This window comes from Chionomys nivalis, chromosome 8 (genome assembly GCF_950005125.1).
Source record: "Chionomys nivalis chromosome 8, mChiNiv1.1, whole genome shotgun sequence".
NCBI classification, from domain to species: domain Eukaryota; kingdom Metazoa; phylum Chordata; class Mammalia; order Rodentia; family Cricetidae; genus Chionomys; species Chionomys nivalis.
The window spans coordinates 68,715,007-68,740,931 of record NC_080093.1 but is presented as its reverse complement, the minus strand read 5'-3'; the positions used below and the strand labels follow the sequence as shown (position 1 = coordinate 68,740,931).

The 25,925-nt window shown below is 49.2% G+C and overlaps 1 protein-coding gene across 1 annotated transcript in view; it reads left to right on the top strand.

The window, feature by feature from the left end:
• Positions 1 to 7,646: 7,646 nt before the first annotated feature.
• The window catches only part of Itgad (integrin subunit alpha D), a 29,985-nt gene continuing 11,706 nt past the window's right edge, over positions 7,647 to 25,925 (top strand). The window contains exons 1-18 of the mRNA XM_057778455.1: positions 7,647 to 7,689; positions 9,428 to 9,533; positions 11,935 to 12,038; positions 12,170 to 12,240; positions 12,374 to 12,488; positions 16,537 to 16,667; positions 17,823 to 17,968; positions 20,443 to 20,596; positions 20,694 to 20,844; positions 21,039 to 21,112; positions 22,284 to 22,413; positions 22,500 to 22,642; positions 22,815 to 22,955; positions 23,042 to 23,251; positions 23,889 to 24,019; positions 24,112 to 24,269; positions 25,179 to 25,333; positions 25,601 to 25,729. Of these exons, the coding sequence (XP_057634438.1) occupies positions 7,653 to 7,689; positions 9,428 to 9,533; positions 11,935 to 12,038; positions 12,170 to 12,240; positions 12,374 to 12,488; positions 16,537 to 16,667; positions 17,823 to 17,968; positions 20,443 to 20,596; positions 20,694 to 20,844; positions 21,039 to 21,112; positions 22,284 to 22,413; positions 22,500 to 22,642; positions 22,815 to 22,955; positions 23,042 to 23,251; positions 23,889 to 24,019; positions 24,112 to 24,269; positions 25,179 to 25,333; positions 25,601 to 25,729 (2,286 nt within the window). The 5' untranslated portion in view covers positions 7,647 to 7,652. The remainder of the gene's footprint in view (positions 7,690 to 9,427; positions 9,534 to 11,934; positions 12,039 to 12,169; positions 12,241 to 12,373; positions 12,489 to 16,536; positions 16,668 to 17,822; positions 17,969 to 20,442; positions 20,597 to 20,693; positions 20,845 to 21,038; positions 21,113 to 22,283; positions 22,414 to 22,499; positions 22,643 to 22,814; positions 22,956 to 23,041; positions 23,252 to 23,888; positions 24,020 to 24,111; positions 24,270 to 25,178; positions 25,334 to 25,600; positions 25,730 to 25,925) is intronic.

Genomic DNA, 25,925 nt, shown 5'->3' with positions numbered 1-25,925 from the left:
ACTTTGGTCCTCTGGAAGAGCAGTCAGTAGTCTTAACCACTGAGCCATTTCTCTTGTCCCATTCCCAACATTTCAACCACCTTTCTTTGTGTGCTTCTGTCCTCACCACTCCCTCGTGAATGCACAAGAGCTGCCGTAATTCCAGGCACTTATTTCCAAAAAACTGTACCACAGGCAAAAAGAGCAATTTCTCCTCCTACCCCCTGTGTCAAAGAGATAATTTATTTACATATATTCTCATATCCTCTTGACCAGTATTAATTTTGTTTTCTTACTAAGTGGAGTGCTTTTTTGTAGGCCATTAGTTAAGTTATTAACTCTATTAAGTTGGAGAAGGGACCTGGGCAGAGGCCTAAGTTGGTAATGTGCTTGCTGTGCAGACATAAGGATATGAATTTGATCTCCAGCATCACACTCAAATCCATGCAGAATGCTGTGGTGGGACATTAGTTAAAGAGGTGCTAGATTCTTTTGTGCTGTGAAACATTTGTTTAATGATGCAGAGATGTGCTGCATTCTTTTATGTTACATTTGTTTAACTCTGTGAAGCTGTGCTACTGTGCCGGCCTAAAAGACATGATTGGTTTACTAAAGAGAGGAATGGCCAATAGCAAGGCAGGAGAGGAATAGGCAGAGCTGGCAGGCAGAGAGAATAAATAAGAGGAGAAATCTTGGCTTAAGAAAGAGAGAAGAGAGGAAGAGAAGAGGGAGGAACAAAAAAGAAAGGAGAGGAAGAGGACACCAGGGGCCAGCAGCCCAGCCATACAGCCAGCCATGTAGAAAGAAAGAAAGAAAGAAAGAAAGAAAGAAAGAAAGAAAGAAAGAAAGAAAGGAAGGAAGGAAGGAAGGAAGGAAGGAAGGAAGGAAGGAAGGAAGGAAGGAATACAGAATAGAGAAAGGTAAAAGCTCAGAGGTGAAAGGTAGATGGGATACTTTAGTTAGAAGAGCTGACCAGAAAGAAGCCAAACTAAGGCCGGGCATTCATAAGAAGAAATAGTCTCTGTCTATTTATTTGGGAGCTGGGTGGTGGCCTCCAAAAAGTAAAGAGTAAAAAACAACCAACTACATAATAAAATCCCAGTGCTCTAGAGACAGTGATTGGATGATATCTTGGGTTTGGTGGCCAGGCAGCCTGACCTTAGTGTGCTCCAGATTCCTGGGAGAGACCCTGATTCAGGGCTCCCGAGGAAACAGTGCCCGAGGCTGACCTCTGGCCTCTGCACACATGCACATATGTGTACCCTTCTACAATGAACACATGCATTCAACTGCACACACACACACACACACATACACACACACACATACACACACAGAGAGACAAATACACAATAAAATAAGAGAGGAAACTGTTTCAGGAAGGAAAAAGGTGGTTGAACAGAAGGTGTAAATATGTTTGAGGAAAACACCCCGTCCTTGATCAAGAAAGGCTCGTACTGTGTTAACCAAACAGCAATGCCTGACTCTGGTGGGGGAGGGGAACAGAAAATAAAGGTACCTCTTTGATTCCGAAGTCTCGATTCCTCAAAGCTTTCTGTCACGCTGAAATGTGGGAGGAGTTAAAGATGGGGTCATTGAGCAGTCACATTTTCAGCGTTTCCATGGCGACATGAACGAGCAGCTGGTTGCTTTTCACACGAATGTCAGAGAGAGAGAGATGGTCACTTGGGATTGCAAGATGGGCGTTTCGTCAGCTCGACTTTATGCCTTATTAACCTTTTAGTTAGTGTAGAAAGCAACGGTTTTGCGGAGATATTGTTTATAGCGCTGCCCTTTGCCCACACGCACACCTGCTGCCCTCTCACCCCTCCCTTCTGCTGCCGCCTTCCTGGCCTCTGATCTGATGACTCAGAAGTATAAATAGATCACATCCAGATACCACATGTGAGAAACCACATGCGTGGCCTTTCTTCCCTCCTTTTACCCTTCCTTGTTTCTCTTTCCTTTTTCCAGAAGTCCCTTTCCTTCCCCAACTAGTTCCTTTTCTATTTTTTATTATAGATATGGAGACGAGAGGGTCAGGAATTCAGGGCCAGGCTTGGCTACACAGCAAGTTTGAGGCCATCCTGAGTTATGTGAGGTTCCATATATTGAGAGAAAACATGCAATATTTATCTTTCCCAGTCTGGTTATTTTACTTGACGGGTAGTCTCCAGTTCTACTCATTTCCAGCCAATGATGAAATTTTGTTCTCCTTTCTGGCGCTGTGTATTCAAACCACAGAGTCTTTGTCCATTCATATGCTGATGGCATCTTAGTAGATCTGTGTGCAGAGCCACAGTTAACAGGAATGTGAGGTATCTTTGTGGTGTGCTAACTTAGATTCCTTCAGACCCCTGCCCAGCAGCGGTGGGACTGGAGCAGGCGTAGACTTCTTACTGGGTGTTGTCAATGCTGTATGAGTACGGGGCATATAAATATCTCTGATGTGTTAAACTTATTTTGAAGATTTGGCATGAGGACACGCCACACTGTTTCTCATAGAGGCTACACTGTTTTGTATTCTCTCTCTCAGTGCTTGTGTTTCTCTGCCTGCTCAACGATACTCATTTACTGCCTTTGTTTTCGCTGCCCTGACAGGAGTCACCTTAGTGAGCAGAACGAACGTCACTGTGGTTTTGATCTGTATTTCTAGAAAGGTTCATGAGGAAGAGTACCTTTCTGGATGCTTGTTTATTTGTATATTTTCTTTGAAGAAATGTCTAAGCTTTTTTTTTTTTTTTTTCAATACAGGGTTTCTCTGTGTAACCCTGGCTGTCCTGGAACTTTTTCTGCAGACCAGGCTGGTCTCGAACTCAGAGATTAACCTGCCTCTGCCTCCTGAGTGCTGGGATTAAAGCCACGTGCCTCTACTGCCCGGCCTGCTTGTCCATTTTTCAGTAGGGTAATTTTTGCTAAATTGTTTCATTGTTAGGCTTCTTTAAATGTTCTATATATGAAAACTTTATCAAATATAAGCTTTGCAACTATTTCCCTCATTCTGTTGATTATAGCTTTTAAACACAGGTTTTTAGTTTTGATGAATTCTAACTTATCTGGTTTTTCTTTTATTGCTTCTTTTGTTAGCTGTAAAATTGTTATTATATCCAACATTCTGAGGAATTTCTTAGCTTTTTAAAAGCGTAGTTTGTTGTGTTTAAATCTTTGATCTGATTGAAGCAACTTTTCTGTGTGGTTAGGGCAAGGATCCACTTTAATACTTCATATGGATGCCCAGCTTCTCAATCTCTTGCCTCCAAGTCTAGATGCTCAGGCAACTAATGGGCTCCTATTGATCTAGCTCAGTGGTTCTCAACCTTTCCAAAGCTTCGACCCTTTAATAAGTTCCTCATGTTGTGGTGACCCCAACCACTAAATTATTTCATTGCCAATTAATGGCTGTAATTTTGCTACTGTTATGAATTATAATGTAAATATCTGATCTGCAGGGTATCTGATATGTGACCCCCATAGGGGTCACGATCCACAGGTTGAGAACCGCTACTCTCTACTAACTTTCATTTTTAAGAAATTGTATCAGTGGCCTTAGATCCCAAAGGCGATTCCAGGAGAGGGGATCAGCCATACCTTATTTGGAAACTTCTCTCAACCTCTGAACTCCTAGCATGTACCAACCTCAAGGTTGGGTGGAACAAGATAAATTCCCTAAAGTACTGCCCAATGCTTTATTTAATTCCCCCGTTAATCTGCTGAGCGAACTTTCCCTATGCTCCACTTTCTAGACTATAAACGCAAGGGTTCTTTGTTGTTCTGAGCTCTTGCTGCTGGATCCGATCGCCACATTCCAGCTCCTCTTGCTGCAAGCGACTGGTGTCCTTAAAGGACAGATGGGCTAAGATCTGTCTCAGGGCTTCTCTCTGCTGAATCTGGACAGAATCTTTCTTATTTGAAGCAAGTGGAATCATATGGTACTCATCCTCTGTTTTCTTTCATGTGGTATATATAAATTAAGAATCTGTGGTTTCTTGTTAGCTGGGGCTGAAGAATCCTGTGATTAACAAGGAGACCTCAGTCACTGATGTGAGAGTTTAATTTTACTGGGTCAATTGATTACCCCAACTTGAAAGTTGCATGTTGTCTACCTGACTGGACTACTGTACGGCAACTATGTGGCAGAAACCAAGCAAAGGCAAACAAATAAAAAAGAAGAAACAAAAAGCTCTGAACAGTGCACTTAAGCTGTGGGAAAGTCATGAGTCAGACTTCCCACTGCTGGGGCAGGCATGGCTGGTTCCGCTGAAAGGTTACAAGAATTATTAAATATGTAGTGTACTAGTAAAGCGATTGTGTGGCCAGGTGGTGGTGGCGCAGGCCTTTAATCCCAGCACTCAGAAAGCAGAGGCAGGCAAATCTCTGTGAGTTTGTTGTCTGCTTGGTCTACAAAGTGAGGTCAAGGACAGCCAGGACTACATAGAGAAACACTGTCTGGAAAAACAAAAGAATAAAACAAAAACAACAAACAAACAAACAAACCAAATCCCCCCCAAAAACTTAAAACCAAACAAGCAAGCAAGAAAAAAAAAAAAACAATTAACCAACCAAACAAACAAAAAACAAAACCCAATTTTTGTACATTGGAGCTGAAGTCAGGGCCTTGCGCATTCCAGGCAGTGCCGCACCACCACACTACATCCAGCCCTCGGCTTCTCTGTGGAGTCCTCTGTGTAACTCGGGCTAGCTTTGAATTTGCCATCTTCCTGCCTCAGCTTCTGCGTGCTGGGATTACAGCTGTGTGCCCCTTACCCTGAGGCAGATGGTGGCTTGCACAGTTATGGCGCCCCCTGAGATCCCCTGAAGATGCTGTTTGAGGAATTAGCGCTGCAGCTGTCGCGGGAGGCGGAGTCTTGGCAGCTTTTGCACTGCGTTTGGGAGGGAGATATTCTCACAGCAAGATGTGGTACCTGACAGTATCTGAACAGTGTATTTCACGCTTAGTTTTTAGTCTACTTGACACAAACTAGAGTCATCTGGAAGAGGGAGCCTCAGTTGAGAAAATGTCCTTACCAGAGTAGCCTGTGGGTGATTTTTTTCAATGAACGGTTGATGTGGGAGGGCCCAGCTCACTGTTGGTGGTGTCCTCCTGGCCTGGTGGTCCTGAGTGGTCTAGGAAAGGAGGTTGGACAAGCCATGAGAAACAAGGCAGTAAGCAGCACTCCTCCATGGGCTCGCTTCCGTCTCTGCCTCCTGTTCCTGCCCATTGTTCCTGCTTTGACTTCCTTCAATGAAGTAGTGAGAAGGGAAGCTATAAGCTGAAAGTGATCCTTTCCTCCCCGAGTTTCAGCCACGGTGTTTTATCACAGCAGTAGAAAGGTTGAGACTCTCTTGTTCGCTAAGAACGCTAAGACACTCTTGCTGAGGCAAGTGATAATATAATAAAGGCAAAGCTGGAAATTTGTATTCTTGTTGAAATCAGCAAAATGTGGGCCTCAAGTACTTCTATGTTCATAGAAGGAAGTCCAGAATGAAAGATCATTAGTGAAATGCTTACAGCATTCCAGACCGTGACTAAAAGTGGAGAGGGAGGCGATTAAGAACTTTTTACATTAGCCGGGCGGTGGTGGCGCACGCCTTTAATCCCAACACTTGGGAGGCAGAGGCAGGCGGATCTCTGTGAGTTTGAGGCCAGCCTGGACTACATAGAGAGACCTATTCTCAAGAAAAGGGGCAGGGGTCAATAATAAAAAAAATCATAGTTCCAAACACAGATTTTCAGTGACCCACGGAACCGATGACTAGGTGCGGTGATTGTTGTGCAGACGTACCACGAGAAGGAGAGACCCTTGATGCTTTGACTGGAAAGGAGCCTCGCAGCCATCAGCCACAGTTCTTGGCCTGGTTCCTTGCAAGGGAACCATCCACACAGTAAAAAGATCAGCCTCTGAAGAGTTACACACAGTTCAAGTAAACCGATGTCAAGTTGTTGCTTAGGAGGTCAGTGAGATGGCTCAGGGTGCCTGCCTTGCAAACCTGAGGACCTGAGTTCAATCCCTGAGCCCATAAAGGTGGATGGAGAGCACTGACTCCACAGCTGTCCGCTGACTTACCTCCATGCGTGTGCGGTGGCAATGCACCCCTTCATCACACATGATGATAACAGGTAAAATAAAGTTCATATAAAAGAGGAAATTGATTTCAGGGGTTGGATGCATGTGCTGTTGGTAGAATACTTGGCTCACTTTCATGAGGACCTGGGCTGCATCATCAGCAAGGCGAAAACAAAAAGCAACCCAAAGGAAGCCAGTTTTATGCTGTGTATGCTTAACACTTAAATAACTGTCACATAGACACACTAAAAGTAGTGTATGCTATGGGCAGAGACTTTGTCATGTGCTTGAACCATACAAATCTGGCCCCAGTTTCTCCGTATATGACTCGCCTCCGTGTTTTTGTAAAATGATTGTTTGTGCTTGTTTGTAGAGCAGCTCAAACATGCAGAAAATTAAAAGAATGAAGAACAGTCATGTGTTTTCCCACCTGCCAGGCTTCTCCCCCATTTAACAAATGTTAAAACACAAAGTGTTAATTGTTAAATTTAGCAAATGTTATGATAAAAAGACAAAGTGTCCCTCCCTCCTCATGTCACCAGAGGTGACTGCTCTCTGATTTCCAGCTCCAGTGGTTGGTTAGCATTTCCTGCTCTTTACCTTTGAAAAAAGGAATCCCACGTCAATGGAGTGTCTGGCTCCCTCCATTTCAGACCCCCAGACAGCTGCAGGATATACTTAGTCTTTTTTTTTTTTTTTTTTTTTTTTTTTTTGGTTTTTCGAGACAGGGTTTTTCTGTGGTTTTGGAGCCTGTCCTGGAACTAGCTCTTGTACACCAGGCTGGTCTCGAACTCACAGAGATCCGCCTGCCTCTGCCTCCCAAGTGCTGGGATTAAAGGCGTACGTCACCACCACCCGGCGATATACTTAGTCTTGTGCCCATCAACTTATATTTTCATTATCTTTCTTCCTTGCTGGTCACTTATTTATTTACTTTTCTTTTTGAGTCAGACTCTTGAGTGGTCCAGGTTGTCCTAGGTTCTGCTATGCAACCAGGTTGAGCTCTAAGAAGTGATTCTCTCCCCCAGCTTCTCAAGTGCTGGGATTACAGGCTCGGCCACACACCCAACAAAGGACACTGCATGCTTCTGAGTGCTGGGATTACAGGCTCAGCCACACACCCAGCAAAGGACCTGTGTGCTGCTGTACCAACATCTGGACTCAGGGTGGACTCCTTCCACCCTTTCCCCCTTGGCTCTCCAAGATCCCCCAGTTCCCATTCATGCGCTGCATAGCCTCTATGACTGTCTGTCCAGTTCCTTCCCTTTCTACTCTTATGTAGCCTTAGAGAGCCCCAAGGGCCCCGGACCTATAAGCCACTCAGTACCAACTCTTACTGTCATCTGACTAACTAGGAGAAGGGTAGTCTCTAGGAGAAGGAAGCCCGCTTCCAATAGGTGACGGGCAGGAATGCATTAAGCCTTTCGTCGTGGGGTGTCTTTTGCCTCTGCCCCACATATCTACTCTATTAACCAAAGTCCTTTCCCCCAGTGAGGCTCTCTTCCCGCCCCTTGAGCTCCTGACTCATTATTTTAAGCCCCCTCCCCCAAGGAGGTTTAGCACCCTGCAGGCTCTGCAGCTCTCTACGTCCTAGCCCACTGCTCAGTAATGGCTCGTGGAGTTGTGATCTTCCTGTGCAGCTGGGGTAAGGCTTGCGAGTGGGGGGGGGGCTGGCAGGTTAACTGGGGACTGTTGGTCATCTCCAACAACTCTTAGGGCAAGGGTCTGCATCAAAGGGAGGGAGGAGAGGTGCCTTTGTAAGCTATGCCTCTATGCAGAGCGAACGGCCTTACCAGAAAGTCCTATTCTCCAGGGCTTCCCATTTACAAAGTTCCATGTACAGAGGTGTAGAGGGGAGATTGCAGAAGCTAGCAGGTGGAAGGAAAGCCTGGATTCCACCTTTCTGGGCCCAGGTGTTCTCCAGGTTTTGACTTCAGGTAGGTAGGTCCCTCTGCTATCAAGAGAATAGTCCATAATTTGAAGTCTGTACTGGGACCTCATCCGTGTATCAGATTCATACAGAAGCCTAGATTTGCACCTCTCTTAGCAGGTCTGGGTACCGAGCCTGCTCATGGCTGCCCTAATAGAAAGAGTGCTGTGGGTTTTCCATTCCCTGGTGCCGGCCAACTTCTCCATTCACTTTCCCCTGCCCCTGTATTGTCCGTTAGGGTTCGAGCCTGCTAAGAAGGGGAGTCACCTAAGGTGGGAAGAGAGGTGTATGAGGCTCCTGAGTATGTGGCTGCAGGGTTCTAGCTCTCTAAATATCTGAACCCCAAGTTCAAATATCTCTCTGGCATGGACTCAGACAAGTAACCCTTTGGAGTGTCCTTGCCCTTGATGTAGCGTGGACTCCAGAATCCAGAGATGACTGGGAATTCCAGGGGCGTGGGGAAGAAGGGTGGTTGTTTAGGAATATGAGGGAGCAGAAAGGCTTTTGAAAGGTAGAGACCTCCTGAGGGTTTGGGCTTCCCCATCAGCAAGGGGAGTGTGACCCAGTAAGGATCGGGAGAACATGCTGGGGTCCTGCATGCACTAGTAAGTGGCTATTCTGTGAGGGGAATTGGGGATATAGCCTAGCCAAGGCCCTGCCTAGTACTAGAAGTGGAGAGGGAGGTATTCCGGAGCTAAGAAAGTAGATGGCCTAATTCCAGATCCCAGATGTCCTTTGAAATGGCTTGGAGGGACGTTTCCCTGGAACTGTTGCCATCTGCATTGGGTTTGTTCTTTGTTTTATTTCTTACACTTTTGGTTGTGAGCCTAGCCTTTAACAGCCGAGACATCTGCACGTTGCCCTGGCTGGCCTGGAACTCACCCTACTGTAGACCAGGCCAGCATGGAATTTGCAGTGTCTTCATGGCTCTGCCTCCCACGTGCCGAGATTAGAGGCATGCACCAGCACATCTGTTGGGTTTGGCTGTTTATTTTTTTTTTTTAAGTGTTAACATCTTTATTTATTTTGTGTGCATGTGTGTGTTTGGGGATGCAGGGGTGTGGGTGTGGGTGCAGGGGTGTGGCTGTAGGAGTACCATGGCATGCAGGTGAGGGTCAGAAGACAGTTTACAGGAGTTAGTTTGCACCTTCCACCATGGGAATCGCAGGGATTGAATTCAGGTCATCAGGCTTGGTGGCAGGCCAGCTGAGCCACCTCGCTGGCCTGGCTTTGGTTATTTTTGAGGGAGGGGAAAGGATGAGGACCACCCAGATGGCTAGCCTGGAACCACAGTGGAAGCACGGTGGGAGGAGGAGACTTGGCTCTCTTGGGAAGGTAACACCCTAAACTGGAGTGGGGTCGAGCATCAAGATACCGGGGGCGGAGGGGGGGGGTCGTTGGGGATTTGGCGTCTTTGATGACTTCTAATCCTTTTACCCGCTGTGTTCCTTAGTCCTGGCTTCCTGTGATGGGTCCAACTTGGATGTGGAGAAGCCCACTGTGTTTAGAGAGGATGCAGCTGGTTTCGGGCAGACTGTGGTCCAGTTTGGTGGGTCTCGGTAAGAAGGCCCTGCCTGCTCTCCTATGCCAACCCCTTCCAGGTCCTTGGCAGGCAGGTAGCTGCTGCTGGCACATGGCAGGAATGTGCCTCGGGTGAGAGGGAAGTCCTGACACCATTTGTTATTAATGGACCCAGGGAGGACGGCAGAACTGGAGGTAATGCCTGGTTTTACACAGGAGCCTCTGAACCTGCCCTTTGTCAGGGGCTTCTCTGTGTGTGGTCCCCTGTAACTGCCCCAAACCCATACTGGCTAAACTTGCAGTTTACTGGTCTACCCTGAGGATCCTGGATTGCTAACTGTTTTACCTTTGCCTTTGTGTTCTGTAAGCAAGGAAGGATGGAAGCAGAGAAGTATGCTGGGAGTTGGCCCACAGACCCATTTAGCCCTCAGCATCTCTCCGCAGAGATATTCCATTTCTGCCCAGCAGCCATTGTGCTGTCTTCTCCTGGCATGAGCTGGGCATGGTCAAGGTTGATGAAGTTACCCCAAAAGCTTGGGGGATTGAGGAGATAGGGGGAAATCTCTCCCCAACCCCAGGAGCCCCACATTTTTATTTTGCATCGATAGCCACAAATTATATACCTGCCCCACCTACCTCCCACCCCCGGGCACTCCTATTCTCTTGTCCCAGAAATAAGAACCAAAGGATTTCAAGTCACATGCAGCATGGATATAAATTAACTTTTCGGAGACCCAAGGAGGAAGGGAGCAAATCCAGGGGAATTCCAGGCTGCTCCATGAAGGAGGTGGCAGTGAGCCTGAGAAGATGGGGTTTCCCAGGCCAGCAGGGAGCCACAGAGGCCCCCGAATTCTGTATAGCCACCCCTCCATCCAGCTAACAAGCTAGGGAGATGAGAAAAGCATCAGCTACAGACTCTAAGTTCCAGGGTCTCATTCCCCCCCCCCTTTATTTAAAAATGTAAACACATAGGAGGAGGAGGAAGGCCTTGGTCCTGCCTAGTGGTGTGACAGACTTTGTAGATTCCCCATGGGAGGCCTCACCCTCTCTGAGAGTGAATGAGGGGTGGGGTAAGGAGAAGGGGGGGGGGAGGAGGACCAGAGGGAGAGGAAACTGGGATTGGTTTGTAAAATAAGATTGTTTTAAAAATAAAACAAGGGGGAAAATCTAACTCATAATGTAACACCTTAGCCGGGGTGATGCATGCCTTTAATCCCAGCACTCGGGAGGTAGAGGCAGGGGGATCTCTGTGAGTTCAAGACCAGCCTGATCTACAGAGCTAGTTTCAGGACAGCCAAGGCTACACAGAGAAACCCTGTCTCAAAAACAAAACAAACAAAACAACAAAAACAACATATAGACTGGTGCACTGATCTAAAGGTTCAGCTCAACGGTTCTTCACACACATATATGCCAGGGTAGCTGTTGTTTCGATCAGCTCGCAGCCCTACGCCAGCAGACCCCACCTACCCCTGCTCGGCACCAAAATCCAGTAACCTGGAAGGTAGCCATTGTACTCACATCTCTCATCGGAAGTTGGTTTTTAGGCTCCATTGGTAATTTCCCGATTGCTACAAAGCTACGGTTTATCCTGAAAATTTCTTTAAGTCATAATGGAGACACCATTATGAGTTTCTATAGAAGAATGAGCTTGGTAAAGAAAAGTCAAGTTTGTTCTTCATGATTGCCATCAAGTCCCAAACCCTGTAGCCATCTGCCAGGTTCTCCTCAGGGAGCTCCTGGACACCCCTTGACTCATGCATGGTACAAAGAATTGCAGCTTTCTATAAAGTATCCTCTGGAGAAAAGAACCCTTAGGAGCCTGTTGAATTAAGGCTGCCTTGGCTGGCAAAAAGATACAAATCCTTGTTTGCTTTTCTTGTCTGGGTGGGGAGACTGTTGGTAGTGATAAAATATTTCCAATTTAAAAAAAAAATCCCCTTGAGGTGTTTTTCAAGAAAACCATTTACATTTCTACTATGAGGATTAGGTACAGACCTGATATAACCACATTAAATTGTCCAACTTAAATTGCTTACATTATATTGAAAAATTTCCTGTTAACCATAATCACCTTTGCTTGGAAAGCTTATGGTCTCAGAAAGCTGTTTCACTGAACTCAAGGTGACTATTTCTCAGGTGGCTTAGAACGGCAGATGCATAATGTGTTCCCATCCCTGGGAAATGTCATATTTGGTGCAATATCTTTTTGTAAAATAATCCAGAGTCTTTATTCACCCAGCTACATATGATAAACAAGCTGGTGGGCGTCCCTTCCACGCGCGTGGATAAAACACAGGACTGACTTCTCAACAGCCTCCCAAGTAGAAAATGCCCAAAACTTCCCCACAGAGGCTTACTTCCTCATGGCAAGATAGTTCCTTGTACCCAGGGTGCTCCTGTTTCTCCTCTGACTGTGACTTGTGGTTGTTGTTCTAGACTCGTGGTGGGAGCCCCTCTGGAGGTGGTGGCAGTCAACCAAACAGGACAACTGTATGACTGTGCACCTGCCACCGGCACGTGCCAGCCCATCTTACTGCCCAGTGAGTGACTGGACCCAGGGATGAGTGCTCTCAGCTCTCCTAATGTGTTCCTTTCAGTGGACCCCAGCTAAGGCTAAACCCCTCAGTGAAGCTGTGTGGTTGGGTGTGACTGTGTGTGTCTGTCTTCTCAGCTCCCCTAGAGGCTGTGAACATGTCCCTGGGCCTGTCCCTGGTGGCTGCCACCAATCACTCCCAGTTGCTGGTGAGTGCTCTGGGTCACAGGAGGATCATGAGAGGCATAGTAGGAACTGAAGGAGGCTGGGGGTAGGGATGGGAGTTTGGGCGGAAGACGATGCCCGGGAAGCAATGCTCATGGAGGTGGCCTCTGTCTTCAGGCCTGTGGTCCAACCGTGAAGAGAGCTTGTGCGAGGAACATGTATGCCAAAGGGTCCTGCCTCCTTCTAGGCTCCAGCTTGCAGTTCATCCAGGCGGTCCCTGCTACCCTGCCAGGTGAGTTTGCTGGAGACAAGGCTTCTGGGGAGCTCAGCTTGCATTGTGCGGTCAGCGAGTGAGGCCTTCTTCTCCTGGCCCCTTCTGGAGGGCAGTGTGTGGCTGAGCAGGAGCCTTGGCAAGCGGAAGAGGTGGGCGGGAGCACACTTTGGCCTGGCAACGAGAACAGCCACCCTCAGTTGGCTATGACTGGATCAGAGGAGAGCCTGGGTGCTGGTCGAGCAGGGTGTGACGGTGTCACAGTTGCTACAGGTGTCTGGGCACTCCTTGGTTTTCCTTTGATGGCAAAAACAAGTCTTAAAGAAGAGAAACCCGTGAGGGAGACAGCGCGGATGGCTCATGACCAAGCTGCTGGGTTCTCCAAACTCTCTCAAGGACAGAGCTGCAGAAAGTACGCTGCACAGTTGTGTGAATGTCAGTGTTGTCCGCGGAGGAGGGGACCTGGGTGCTCTCTCACTGAGAGTCAGGTTGCAGGGTTAGGTGTTTTCGTGTCTACAGGTAATAGCGCCTTTCTCTGGACTTTAGCTTCCTCATTGGTAAAGGGCTTGCATTCATGTAGTTATAAAGATGAAAGTATTTAAGGTATACAAAGTGACTAGATCCCTGGCTGGCACAGCCCATGTGATAACCCTTATTCTGTCAAACGGTTGTGTATTTGCCTTGAGGGAAGGGCCCAGAAAAACTGCCTCATCGGTAGCCTAAGAAAGGAAGGCAGGAGCCGCACAGGATGCCGAGAGCAATGCTTTAGACTGGAGAGGCCACAGTGCCGTTAACAGTGAACATTTAGTTCGTGTTAAAGCAGCGGCAATAAGAGCCCCAGACTACACTGCCAGACCAGAATCTCCTTGGGGAGCAGAAAGAACAGAGAAGCTGTGTCTAGGGTTTTAGGATTTGGGGAGACTGTGTCCAGCCCGAGGAGGTCAATGTCTCCTGACAGATGTCCTGGGAAGTCACAAGGTTGGATGTCGGATGGTGGAGAACCCAGGTGCATGAACTAGGTTCAAGAGAGGCAAGTTTGGCGGAGGTAGAAAGAACCAGGATCCACTGGCTACCATCTGAGGACCAGCGCTCTGTAAGGCCTCCGGGTTGTAGGCAGGACTGTTTTTATTTAACTGGTGAGTGAACCAGGATCAGGGAGGCCTCCCTGATAAAAAGAGGCCACAGAGCTCAGGCAACCTTTGTTTTGTTGGTTTCTTGCCTTCTGAAAGATGCTCAGCTCTGTTCAGGAACTTGCTGTTGGAAGCCTGGTGGACACAATAAAAAGGGAAAGAAACAGGAGGCATTTGATAGAACTTGACATAGACCTGGCCTGAGAGAAAACAAGGATGTTGTTTTGTAAAAAGAATGAAAACAGGGACAAAATTACAGGATGGCGACTACTCAGACGTGTGCAGGGCAGCGAGGGCAGCTGTCGTGCCTACTGCGTTAGGCTATTGGCACAATAAAGTTAATTAATATGTATATAAGGTGATGGCTACAGGGTCTGTCTGCCACTTCGTGATGGTTAGCTGTGGTCGCCATCCTCACTGGCCTCAAACATCTCTAGGTCTGCAGAACAGGATGCTCGAGGCTTCTCGCCCTGCTGTGTGGAAGGCTAGACTTTGTGGTCACTGCAGAAGTAGAAAGGGAAGTGGTCATCCCCCACTTCTCCCCAGCACCTGCCATGGTCCCACCGCAGCTCCGGTTCAGGTCCTGAGACTGGGGAAGGGGCGTCGGCGGGAAGAAATGAAGTAGTGTGTCCCATCGCTAGTGAGTTTCACACAAGAGGCTGGCCCGAATAGCTCCAGCCATCTTTATTCATACCCCTAAAACAAACATGTTCTTCCCACCCTCCAATGTTAACTTCTAGCAAAAACAAATATGTCAAAAATGTTTTTCCCCCAATGTTTTTACATCAAAACATCTTAAAAAAAAAACAAAAAAACAATGCTTATCATTTTGCCAGCTTGGCCAAATATGGAGCCAGGTTCATACTATCTTTACAAATCTAAAAGGTGATGTGCATAGGCACACATTATCAAGAACAACAATATCATTCCAAACTTAACAAAGCATATTTACAGAAGGGGTGAATTGCCGCCAGTCCCGTCAGCACTGAATTGGGACAGCTCCCAGGGTCAGGAGCGACAGCTGACATCCCCAGACAAGAAACCTGAGAAGCATCAGTCCCAAAGAAATTTAGATGAAAATATTTGAGAAGAAAAAATGGGGTTTCCAGGAATGATCACATCTGTCCCCTGCGTGGCTGACAAAATGACACAAAAAAACGCCAAGAGAATCGCTAATATTCTGAGAGAAGAGAGAGTGCAGGTCACGCTGTCCCAGCAGTATTCTGCGCTGTCTGGAAGTCCACTGGTGCTTGCTAGGGGACACTGACCCCCTCGGAGTCCCTGCCTCATCTGGAGACCCGAGGGACAAGTACTCATGTTCTGGTCTGAAACTAGGCCGCATGGCTCCCAACAAGCACCCTTGAGGCCCTGGTGAAAGGAGCAGATAAAGTGGGGGGCAGCGGCGAGAGGAAAAAGCCCTTTTTATTTTAATGGTGTGTGGGAGGCTAATGTCTCGGTGTGACACCTCAGGGTTATGCTGGTCGGCTCGCTCCCCACCCTGTGGATAACGCAGGATGTGGGTGCTGGTGGAGGCAGCAACAGGGTCCTGCGCAAGGCCCTGCTTGTTGACAAGCTTGCGGTATGTCTTTCCTCTTACAGTGTGACCTCTATGAGGCCCGAAGTCGTAGCTTTTTGAAAGTTAGGGCTCTGCAGCCAGGTTTTCCCAGAAACATATTCTCTGGAGGGCAAGGCTGGTTAGCAAGAGGAAAGTGATCTGGGCAGAAGGTAAGGGCAGGTTAGCACGTCCCTTCCGATGGAAAGAAACCTCTCTTCAGGGAGGAGCGAGAGCCCCTGAGGCAGAGGAAGTAACCAAACTTCACCCTCCGAGAAAGTGCGAAAGCAGACACTGCCAAGATTCCCCAGGGCGCCTCCCAAGGGTGCCCCCCCCCCCAGGACTGTGCACGCTTAGAAAACTGGCAGGGAGGGAACCCGCATTTCTGGGAAGAGATGTGTTGGCTCTGTGGAGCGCCTGCCTGCAAGCCGTGCAGAGAGCTCCAGGGTTGCAGCTTTCGCGTACTGTCACCTGTGCTGCTGACACAGTGGCCTCTGGGTCACCCCTGCTCCTGTCAGTCGCCCCTCACCACACTCCTTCAGTAACCCTAAGTTGGATTTTGATGCAGTTGCGACTTGGGTCTGTTTTGGGTTCACTTTCTGGGGTGATTCTGTGTGTCATATCCTGAAGTCTGTCACACTCCAGCGAGGTGAACAGTGAGGCGGTTGGACACTAGTTGACCCCGTATGTAGGCTGGAACCCTAGGTAACACACCTCCTGTCCAGAGGGATTCTTGGAACACTCAGAGCTATTGTTGGCCGGCTCCGGGTAGGCTAGAAGCGAGTGCATCAGCATTGGAAGGGGACGGGCCTGGGTGGCACCCCACTATTCACTGCAGGTGTGTTCTGCAAGCCTAGAGAACTCCTGGCACGTGTGTAACGGTGACAGTAATCCTCACTCAGGGCCATGCCTTGTATTGATGTAAGTGCGTTCATTGTGGCAATAATCTGATGTGGTAGGTACTACTGTTATCTTAGAGACAGGGAAGCCCAAGTGCTGAGGGATCAATTAAATAACTGCCTAAATTCATCAGCTAGGGAGAGATGGAGCTGGGGTTCAAGGACAGGCACTTTGGTGCCAGGAGGCAACCTTGAACTACCTTGCTAAACTATACTGCCTGTGCTTTCTAACCCGAGAGCATGGGGTTAATGAGGAGTTGACAGGTTCCCTGTGGAGCCTGTTTGGTCCCTAGCCTTTATTTCTCCCTCCCCACTTTTCCTGGCCTCTTTGAGGGCGAGTGAGGACAGTACCAGGGCTTCCGATACAGGAAGAAGAGGGAAGGGCCGTCTCTGTGGAGGGCTTGGCTCTGTTGATACAAAGGAATTCTGGGCCCCAGGAGATGGATGAAATCCATACGTGCATCTGATTTCTCTCTCCTTCACTGCAGAGTGTCCAGTACAAGAGATGGACATTGTTTTCCTGATCGACGGCTCTGGCAGTATTGATCAAAGTGATTTTAGCCAGATGAAGGCCTTTGTCAAAACGCTGATGGGCCAGTTTGCGAGCACCAACACCTCGGTGAGTACCAGACATGGTGGCCTGTGGAAGGGTGGCACAGATGTGGCCTCACACAGCTGGTAGAGGAGGAAGTCTAGAGGGAGAGCTCATGTCAGGGCTGTGAGCCAAGGACAGTGTCCACATGTTCCACATTGTTTAACACTGGAAGAGCTGAGGATAGCACATGCCTGGGATCCCAGCACTCGGGAGATTGAGGCAGCAGGGTCACGTGGATTCAGGTTCAGCTGGACCAAAAAACATGACCCTTTCCAGACAAAAAACAACCAGCCAACCAAACAAACATACCCGTAACAACAGCAAAGGGTTTTAAGACAATTTAGTCGTGAAACCTCACTGTAGGTAAGTCAAGCAAGCGAGTGGTTTCTTTATTGTGTGTTCTGTATAATCCACAATATTTTTATGTTAAAGTACACGGGAAATGAACTGTACATCCAAAATTATTCCTAAAGTGAAGGCTAATTGAAAATGACAACAGACCCACTGGTGAGGTGGTTAAGTAGGGAAAGGCGCTTGCCGCACAAGCCCGATGACTGTAGTGGGAGCTGCGGGCTGTGTTCCTGTCACCCGCTCCCGGCCGCCTGGCTAGCTTATGCCCCGAAATATATGCCCCGAAATAACAACACACAAACTGTATTCTTTTAAACACTACTTGCCCCATTATATCTAACCTCTTCTTGGCTAATTCTCACATATTAATTTAGCCCATTTCTAATAATCTGTGTAGCACCCCAAGGTGCGCTTACTGGGAAGATTCTAGCTTACGTCCATCCTGGGTTGGAGGAGCTTCATGGCGTCTGCCCTGAGAGGAGCTGCCCTGCATCTGAGCTCACTTCCTCTTCCTCCCAGCATTCTATTCTGTTTACTCCATCCACCCAAAGGCTGGCCAATCAAATGGGCCAAGGCAGTTTCTTTATTAGCCAATGACCTTCCTTCATCAGATGACCTGAGCTCTCTCCCTGGGACCTGCAGCGGAAGGAGAGAACCAACTCCTGAAAGATGTTCCCTGAGCTCCACAGGCACATCAGCGCACCTTCCCCCCACACACACCAGAGAAGGGGTGGGGGAAAGGAGAAGGGCTGGGAGGGGGAATGGAAGGGTGCAGGAGGGAAGGAGCTGTGGAGAGTCCTGAATTTGGGGCTCCCTTGACTTTCACAGTTCTCCCTGATGCAGTACTCAAACATCCTAAAGACCCATTTTACCTTCACCAAATTCCGGAGCAGCTCGAACCCCCAGAGCCTGGTGGATTCCATCGTCCAGCTGCAGGGCCTGACGTTCACAGCCACAGCCATCCAGGAAGTGGTGTGAGTCCCTCCTGCCCGCCCCTCCCCACCCCTGCTGCATAATGTTGAGTCAGTAGAGTTCTTAGCTCTCCTCTGGAGGCTCTGGAGGACCATCGGGGAGAGGGTCGGATGTAGGCAGACTGCTTTCCACAGCCCAGTTCCCACGCGTGCTTGAGACTGGACGCCTCTGTAGCTACTTCCCCTATGCCTGGTTCTAGGAGCCTCAACAAACCTCTTTCTTCTACACAAGTGGTCCCTGCAAACTCACTTAATGTGGTGGGTCCGGCAGAGGGTGCGGTTCTCCTGTGGAGGAGTGAGACTGAGTGTCCGGGATCCTTGTTTTTCTGCGCATCCTTGGGTGCTGCGCTAAAATGTGCTAGGATCATCCCAGGCAAGAGATCATCTGGCTAAATGCACTCGCTCAATTTCATAGCAGCTCTTGTGCCTTGGAGAAAAGATAGAAAGCCCGAAGCATAGCACTCCTCCTCGAGCCCCTCCTCAAGCCCTCAATGCGCCCTTCCCCTGCGCCCCCCCCCCCCCCCCCCCCGTGCGCTGGACCTCGAGAGGGAAAGTATATGAAGTGAATTCACAGTGGCTCACGACTTCAGGCCCATATCCCAGAATGCACTGCAGCTCTCCAGCGGCCGATACCCCAGAGCCAGTCTCATGTTAGCACGGAACTCAACTATTGCTTGATTCATTCCAGTGCTAAGTTAATTTTCTTCTCTTATTCCTCCCCCTCTTCCTCCTTCCCTTCTTCCTTCTTTCCCTTAAGACATTTCATTTTAAAAAGACTAAATGGCAGCGCTGGCGGTGTCTTAGTCTTAGCATTTAATAGGGAGTGGCATCCCTCCAGTCCTAGCCCTTGGGAGGTGGAGACAGGAGGATCAAAAGGTCAGTGTTAGCCTAGGTTGACTTTGAGATCCGCTTCGGATATCTGAGACCAGTTCAGCTAGTCATTCCTAAGACCTTATGTCAAACCACAGCTCACAAACTCTGAAACGGTGGCAAGGTTACAGGATTAAGGGTTACCCATAATTCCTCTAGACGTTCTAGTATACAGAATATCAGAAACAAAAAGTGATACATTCAAATGAATCAATAAATTCCACCTGCCTGACACAGTCCAAATTTTGTCACTTGCCTTTATGTAGGCTGATGAAGTAGGCTGACGGTGTAGGCTGACGGTGTATGGTCACAACAAGGCAAAGCCAGATTTTGCTGTATTTTTAAAGGAAAATTTAAATTTATAGCATGTTCTATATCTCACTACAGTTTTGGCTTTTACTTTTCAACAAAGGAGCCGAAGAAGCCAAGTTATGTTTTGTTGAATTCCCTCCCTAATGTTGGACAATTGGGTGTTTTCTAGCCTTGTCTTCGGCTAGAAGACATGGTAGGTATGGTATGTTCTGGACTTGAGTGTGACAGTGCACAGTTCCCTTTTATGCATTTGTTAGAGCTATGACCTGACTGGCACTCACCCACAGGCCATTCACGGTCATGTAATCTCTCCAATAACCAGGCACCATTTGTTTCAGTCGCCAAATCTGGTGGCTTCAATGACACATATTCTTTCCTCCTAGTCCAGAGAGTATGGAGGGTTCAGCTGTTTCTACAGATGTTCTTTTATATAGCCAGAACCCAGAGAGCTCCTTCCTATGCCTGGTGCTCAGGAAGGCCTGGCTGGAGGGACTGGGCTCAGCTGGGGCTCAGCTGGGATGGTGGGACTTGTGTCCGCCAGTGGTCTCTTCCCGTGGGCTGCTCCTGACGCCTCTAACAGAGCAGTCAGACTTCTCTCATGGCGACTTAAAAGTGTAGCCAGTAGCCGTGTGTCTACATCCATGAGGAGAGCACTTGCCTGGCAGTGAGAAGTAAGCCCCGCATTGCTCTGGGTGGGAGTGAGTCACATCAGGCCCAGTTCTCTGTGGGAGAAGACACCGTTTTAGAGCATGGTCAGGGCACAATTGCTATCATTTTGCTCGGAGAGAATCAGAAGCTCAGAGAGGTTAAGTAGCACATACAGAGGTGCCTGATTCCAGAGCTGCTCCACACCGCACCGCCTCTAGGAATGGAGTTCTGTGGCGGAGAGACTTAAGTAAACATCTAATATGAACGCCTTTACTATTTTCCTTGTTTCTAGTTTAGCTTTCTAAAGGGAAATCTTTTATCTTTTCCTTCCCCCACCTTTTTTTGGGGGGGGGTGTTTGTGGAATGGGTAAGAAGTAAGGGGATAGGTGTGAGAGTCAGGGTGAGGGTGTGTGTGTCCCAGATCTCGTTGTGTAGCCTAAGCCTAGCCAGACTGGAGCTCATTCTCCTCCTGTCTCCATCTCCAAAGATTTGGACTGCGGACCCGCATCACCACTGCCAACGCTGGGTAGTTCCACAGCGTGCCCTGCATGGTCTTTCTAACGTAGCCAGATGAGCTCCTGTCTTTCTAGGTTGTCTTTCCAGGATCAATTCTGTCTCGATAGTCATTGCTCTTCATTCTCTGACAGGAAAGAGCTATTCCATAGCAAGAATGGGGCCCGCAAAAATGCCAAGAAGATCCTAATTGTCATCACGGACGGACAGAAATACAGAGACCCCAAGGAGTACAGTGATGTCATCCCCGAGGCAGAGAAAGCTAAGATCACTCGCTATGCTATTGGGGTACAGTCTCTTTCTCCTCGTCTCCCTCAGACCGGCCTGCTCTTCACCCAGTGAAGGCTCAGTGGGTTTTTACTGCTTAGATGCCTCTCTGCTGCAGGTGGGGGATGCCTTCCAGGAACCCAGTGCCCTGCAGGAGCTGAACACCATTGGCTCAGCTCCCCCACAGGACCATGTTTTTAAGGTGAACAACTTTGTAGCACTCGGTAGCATCCAGAAGCAGCTTCAGGAGAAAATCTTTACCATTGAGGGTGAGTGGGGGCAAGCTCCGGCCTTGGGGTTGAAGAAACTGCTACCAATTGCCCCCTGTAATCTTGAAGTTATCCTTATTTATGTCACCCGCCCCCCCCAATGCCCTATAGAACTCAGGCCCCAGACCCTACTGTGTTCTGAGTCCTCACACTCCCATAGCTTTGGAGAGTCTAAGTGACATGCTTCCCCGCAGGGACTCAATCAAGGACAAGCAGCTCCTTTCAGCACGAGATGTCCCAAGAAGGTTTCAGTGCGGCTTTCACAATGGTGGGTGGAACAGACATCAACTCTGGGCTTTCTGTGGGCGGGGTGGGGCCCAGAAGGGACCAGGAGCAGATTTGACCTCAAGTCCTCTGACTGAATGAACAGTATCATCCACGGTTCTTAAGGTGCAGGGGTACAAAGGAGAGCAGGAGACAGCCAAAGCTTGAAATTTTATGGGACACACATTGTAGTGGGTAGAGGCCACACACAAAGCTCTCTCAGACTCTCCTGGATATTGGGGTAGAGAAAGGAAGGTGTTCAGATGACCCTGAGTGGTGACGAAGGGCCCGTCCCGGGAAAGTCTGGGACCGATTACTGCAGTTATGGGGGAGGAGGGGGAGCTGTTGAAATGGTTCTGGGGCAGAACAAAGCTCTTATGCTAGGAAAGGAAGGGTGGACGCAGCAGGAGCACAGTGAGTTAGGGACAGTGAGCAGCTGGAGGGCTAGGAGGGCCCAGCCCACACGGACCAGAGAGAAAGCAGTGCAGTAAGACTTGTCTGAAAACTGTGTGCCCAGCGCATCTAAAGAGATTTTCTTCTAATAAGTTGGGGCTGAGTAGAGCGTGGCAGCAGGGAACCAGGTTTGTTTGGAACTGGTCACTGGGGCTATGTCAAAGGGTCATTAAGAACTTCTTTCGGTGTTTTTACATTTCTAAGTTCTCTATAATCCAGAGTCTAGAAATGAATACGGAATGCAAGGGAGCGTGAAGCATTGCTACCCGAGGGTGCTGACAGAGACCTTACAACGTTGTGACGAGCGTGGCTTTGTCATAGAGGAGCTGAGAGAGGAGCTGGGGTGGACAAGGTCCCCTCTGTCTGGGAACAGAGATTCACTGCCCAGATTCAACTGAGAAGTGACCCAGATGACATTCTAAGGGGACCAATAATGGCTTACTAGCATACTGGTGCCTTCATGCTGGGTTTGGGGAGGCCTGATGCCAGGATGGGAGAAGGTAGAGCAAACGGCAGGAGCCTAGGAGGCAGAACAGGTGGAAGGGTAACACGACCGACAAGGGTAAGGTCAATGTATTGAGAGACTAAGGAGTTAAGGCGTAGAGACAGCTAGTGAAAGCTAAGGAAGAAGAAAAATTAAAATGACATTTGGGGACAGGCTTCTTCGGATTAGACTGGCATCCTGCTCTAGCTTGCTCAGCCATGGGATCCCTTCCTCCCAGGATGGACCAGTTCTGGGAGCTGTGGGAAGCTTCAGCTGGTCTGGAGGTGCCTTTCTATACCCCCAAAATATGAGACCCACCTTCATCAGCATGCCTCAGGAGAATGTGGACATGCGGGATGCTTACCTGGGTAAGAAGAGGCTGTGGGAGGAGGAGGGGTAGGACGAGCTGCCGGAAGACAGGAAAAGCCTTGGTGCTGAGGTCTGGGCCCCTCAGGTTACTCCACCGCACTGGCCTTTCGGAAGGGGGTCCACAGCCTGGTCCTGGGAGCCCCTCGCCACCAGCACACAGGGAAGGTTGTCATCTTTACCCAGGAATCCAGGCAATGGAGGCCCAAGTCTGAAGTCAGCGGGACACAGGTTGGTATGGAAGAAGCCAGAGTGGAGTTTGAGAGTGGGCAGTGTGGCCAGGGTGGAGAAGGAGGAGATGAAGGGGCTTTGGAGCCCACAGGGGAAGCTGTGGTACTGGGAGAGGGGCTGGGCCTCGCCCAGATGGGGCATCTATAAGATGACTTCAGGCTTGACCTACCAGATCGGCTCCTACTTTGGGGCCTCCCTCTGCTCTGTGGACATGGATGGAGATGGCAGCACTGACCTGGTCCTGATTGGGGCCCCCCATTACTATGAGCAGACCCGAGGGGGCCAGGTGTCTGTGTGCCCCATGCCCCGTGGGGTAAGTGGTGAAGGGTCCTGCCTGGTGGTCTGTGGGTGTGGGTGGAGGGCTGCCCAGGTCGGGTGTGACGCTGGCTTTGTCTGCAGAGGAGCAGGTGGCAGTGTGAGGCCACTCTCCACGGGGAGCAGGGCCATCCTTGGGGCCGCTTTGGAGCAGCCCTGACAGTGCTGGGGGACGTGAACGGGGACACTATGACCGATGTGGCTATTGGAGCGCCTGGAGAGGAGGAGAACATGGGGGCCGTGTACATATTTCATGGAGCCTCAAAACTGGACGTCAACCCCTCGCCCAGCCAGGTGAGGCTTTGTCATTGGCCTCTTCTATTTTGTTCCTCTCTCCACGTCTTGGGTTGGTTAAACACGTCCGCCCGGCTGCTGGTGACAGCCACTGTCTCTTTTCACAGTCTCTCAGTACTCTGCTCCTCCGCACTGAGCACCCAGCATCTCTGGGCCGACCCAGCCTCCGCTCTGCTGCAGACAGCTTTCTAAGAGACTAAGCTGGGAACTGAAACTCTTGAGTCAAATCCCTGGCAATAGCAACCATCATTTGCTTCGTGCTCTTTGTCTGAATGATTGCTTCAGATTCTGCAAGCTTTAGTTTTTTCCTATGTAACAGAAATGATCAACTCCTTCCTGTAAGGATAATATGTACGCTGAGTGCCTTGAGCACTCCATCTACCTACCACACATTTTCTGGATGACTGTACGCATGATGAACAAACTACTTTAATCCTGTGTCTGTATATTTATTCCCCTTCTGCTTCTACCCTCAGAGCAAGCTGGACTTGTAAGAGGGCCCCCTTCTCTCTTTCTGAGAATCTCCTCAGACCCCCTCCCCACTGTTTGCTTTCACCTCCTAACCCTTCATTTCTCCTTTAGCAACCCCTGGATACCATCACCTATTGGTTTTCTTTTCTTTTCTCTTCTTGGTCAGCGGGTCACTGGCTCCCAGCTCTCCCTGAGGCTGCAGTATTTTGGGCAGTCACTAAGTGGGGGTCAAGACCTTACCCAGGACGGCCTGGTGGACCTAGCCGTGGGAGCCCAGGGACACGTGCTGCTGCTTAGGTGAGAACTCACCCACATCCCATCCAGTTACTTGTGCTGGTTCTTCTCCCAGAGATCGGCATCACGTCCTCACCCCTTGTTTATGTCCCCAGGAGTCTGCCTTTGCTGAAAGTGGAGATTGCTATAAGATTTGTCCCCGTGGAGGTGGCAAAAGCTGTGTACCAGTGCTGGAAAAGGATTCCCACTGTCCTTGAAGCTGGGGAGGCCATTGTCTGTCTCACTATCCGCAAAGGGTCACCTGACCAGTTAGGTGAGTGGTTTCCTAAATTTGGGTCCAACATCGCCCCCTTTCGAGGCCTCTAAGGCTCTGTAGAGGGCAGAGCAAGCCCAGGAACACTAATCTCTTGACCTTTCCTGAGCTGCATGAGTCAGGGCCTGAGTTTTTTTGTTCCCTTCCATACACCCAGGCCTATGGGCTCCTGTCTAGGAAGACCCACAGCCTGTCTCTTCTCCTCCCCACTTCAGCCTCTGTCCCTGCTTAAGCTACCACATCTCTGGTTACCTGCACTGAAGCAGAGACTCTCTTAGTGGCCCTCACACCTCTCCTTATCCCTCTCATCAATGAGAAACTACGCTTGATTGATCCCAAAATGTGAAACCAGGCTCCTTGCCCCAACACTTAGCACCCTCACACTGCTTTCTCTTACAGCATTGGAGACTCCAGTCGTTTCTGTGATTCCATCCCATTGTGGTCCCTCCTTGAATCTCCTGTCACCCCTCATCCCACCCCTCCCTCCATGTACTTCTGTGATTGTGCCAGCCCTATCTCCCCCAGAATCTTAGGAACATCAAAAACTTTCTTTCCCCAGGCTTCATTCACAGTCCATGTGCTTAGCTTCTTTACTAAACTGAGATTCATAAATCTGTCAGTTTGTTTGTCATCTATCTACCTATCATCTATCTATCCATCTATCTGTCATCCATCTATCTACCTATCATCTGTCTACCTACCTATCTACCAACTAATCCATCCATCATCCATCCATCCATCCATCCATCCATCCATCCATCCATCCATCCATCCATCCATCCATGTTTCCATGTGTATCCCCAAAGGTGTTGCAGTCATGGGCAGTGCTCCGCAAGCTTAAACAGCTAAATGGAAGCAGGAACTTTAGGTTCTCTGCTTTTGCACTTCTCATCTTCCATTTCATGTCAGGTGACATCCAAAGTTCTGTCAGGTATGATTTGGCCTTGGACCCGGGCCGTCTGATTCCTCGTGCTGTTTTTGATGAAACCAAGAATTGGACTTTGTCTCGAAGAAAGACTCTGGGGCTTGGCGATCACTGTGAAGTGATAAAGCTTCTTTTGCCCGTGAGAATTTGGGGAAAGGGTTCGGGGAAGGGGAGTGGGTAAAGGAGGGTTTGGGGAAGGGGGAAGAGCCAAGACTGGTTTGTCAGGTCTCTGGTCTCTACTATGTGAAGTGGGCAGAGAGAGGACATTGAGAGCAGAGAGGAGAAGGGCTGGGAGTGAGCCTGGCCCCTTAGCCTGGATGTGGCACTGTCTGTCTGGATGCAGAGGAGGAGCCCAGTGAAGGAAAGGAAGAAGGGCGGTGGCTCTTCAAAGTTCCTTCTTTCCCAGGACTGTGTGGAGGACGTGGTGAGCCCTATCATCCTGCGCCTCAACTTTTCCCTGGTGGGAGACTCTGCTTCATCCGGAAATCTTCGTCCTGTGCTGGCAGTGGGCTCTCAAGACCATGTGACAGCATCTGTGAGTACTTGTCCGGTGGAGTCCAGGGACAGGGTGGCTTCATTGTGTCGCTCTGTGCTTAAGAACCCACAACAGATCCCAGCTGCCCACCAGGGACGACACACCCAAGGATGCCCGGCCAGCTTCTTAGGCGTGGCCTAGCTGGTACCCTTGTGCATGCCCAGTACATTCTACACACTGCCCTCTTCTCTCATCC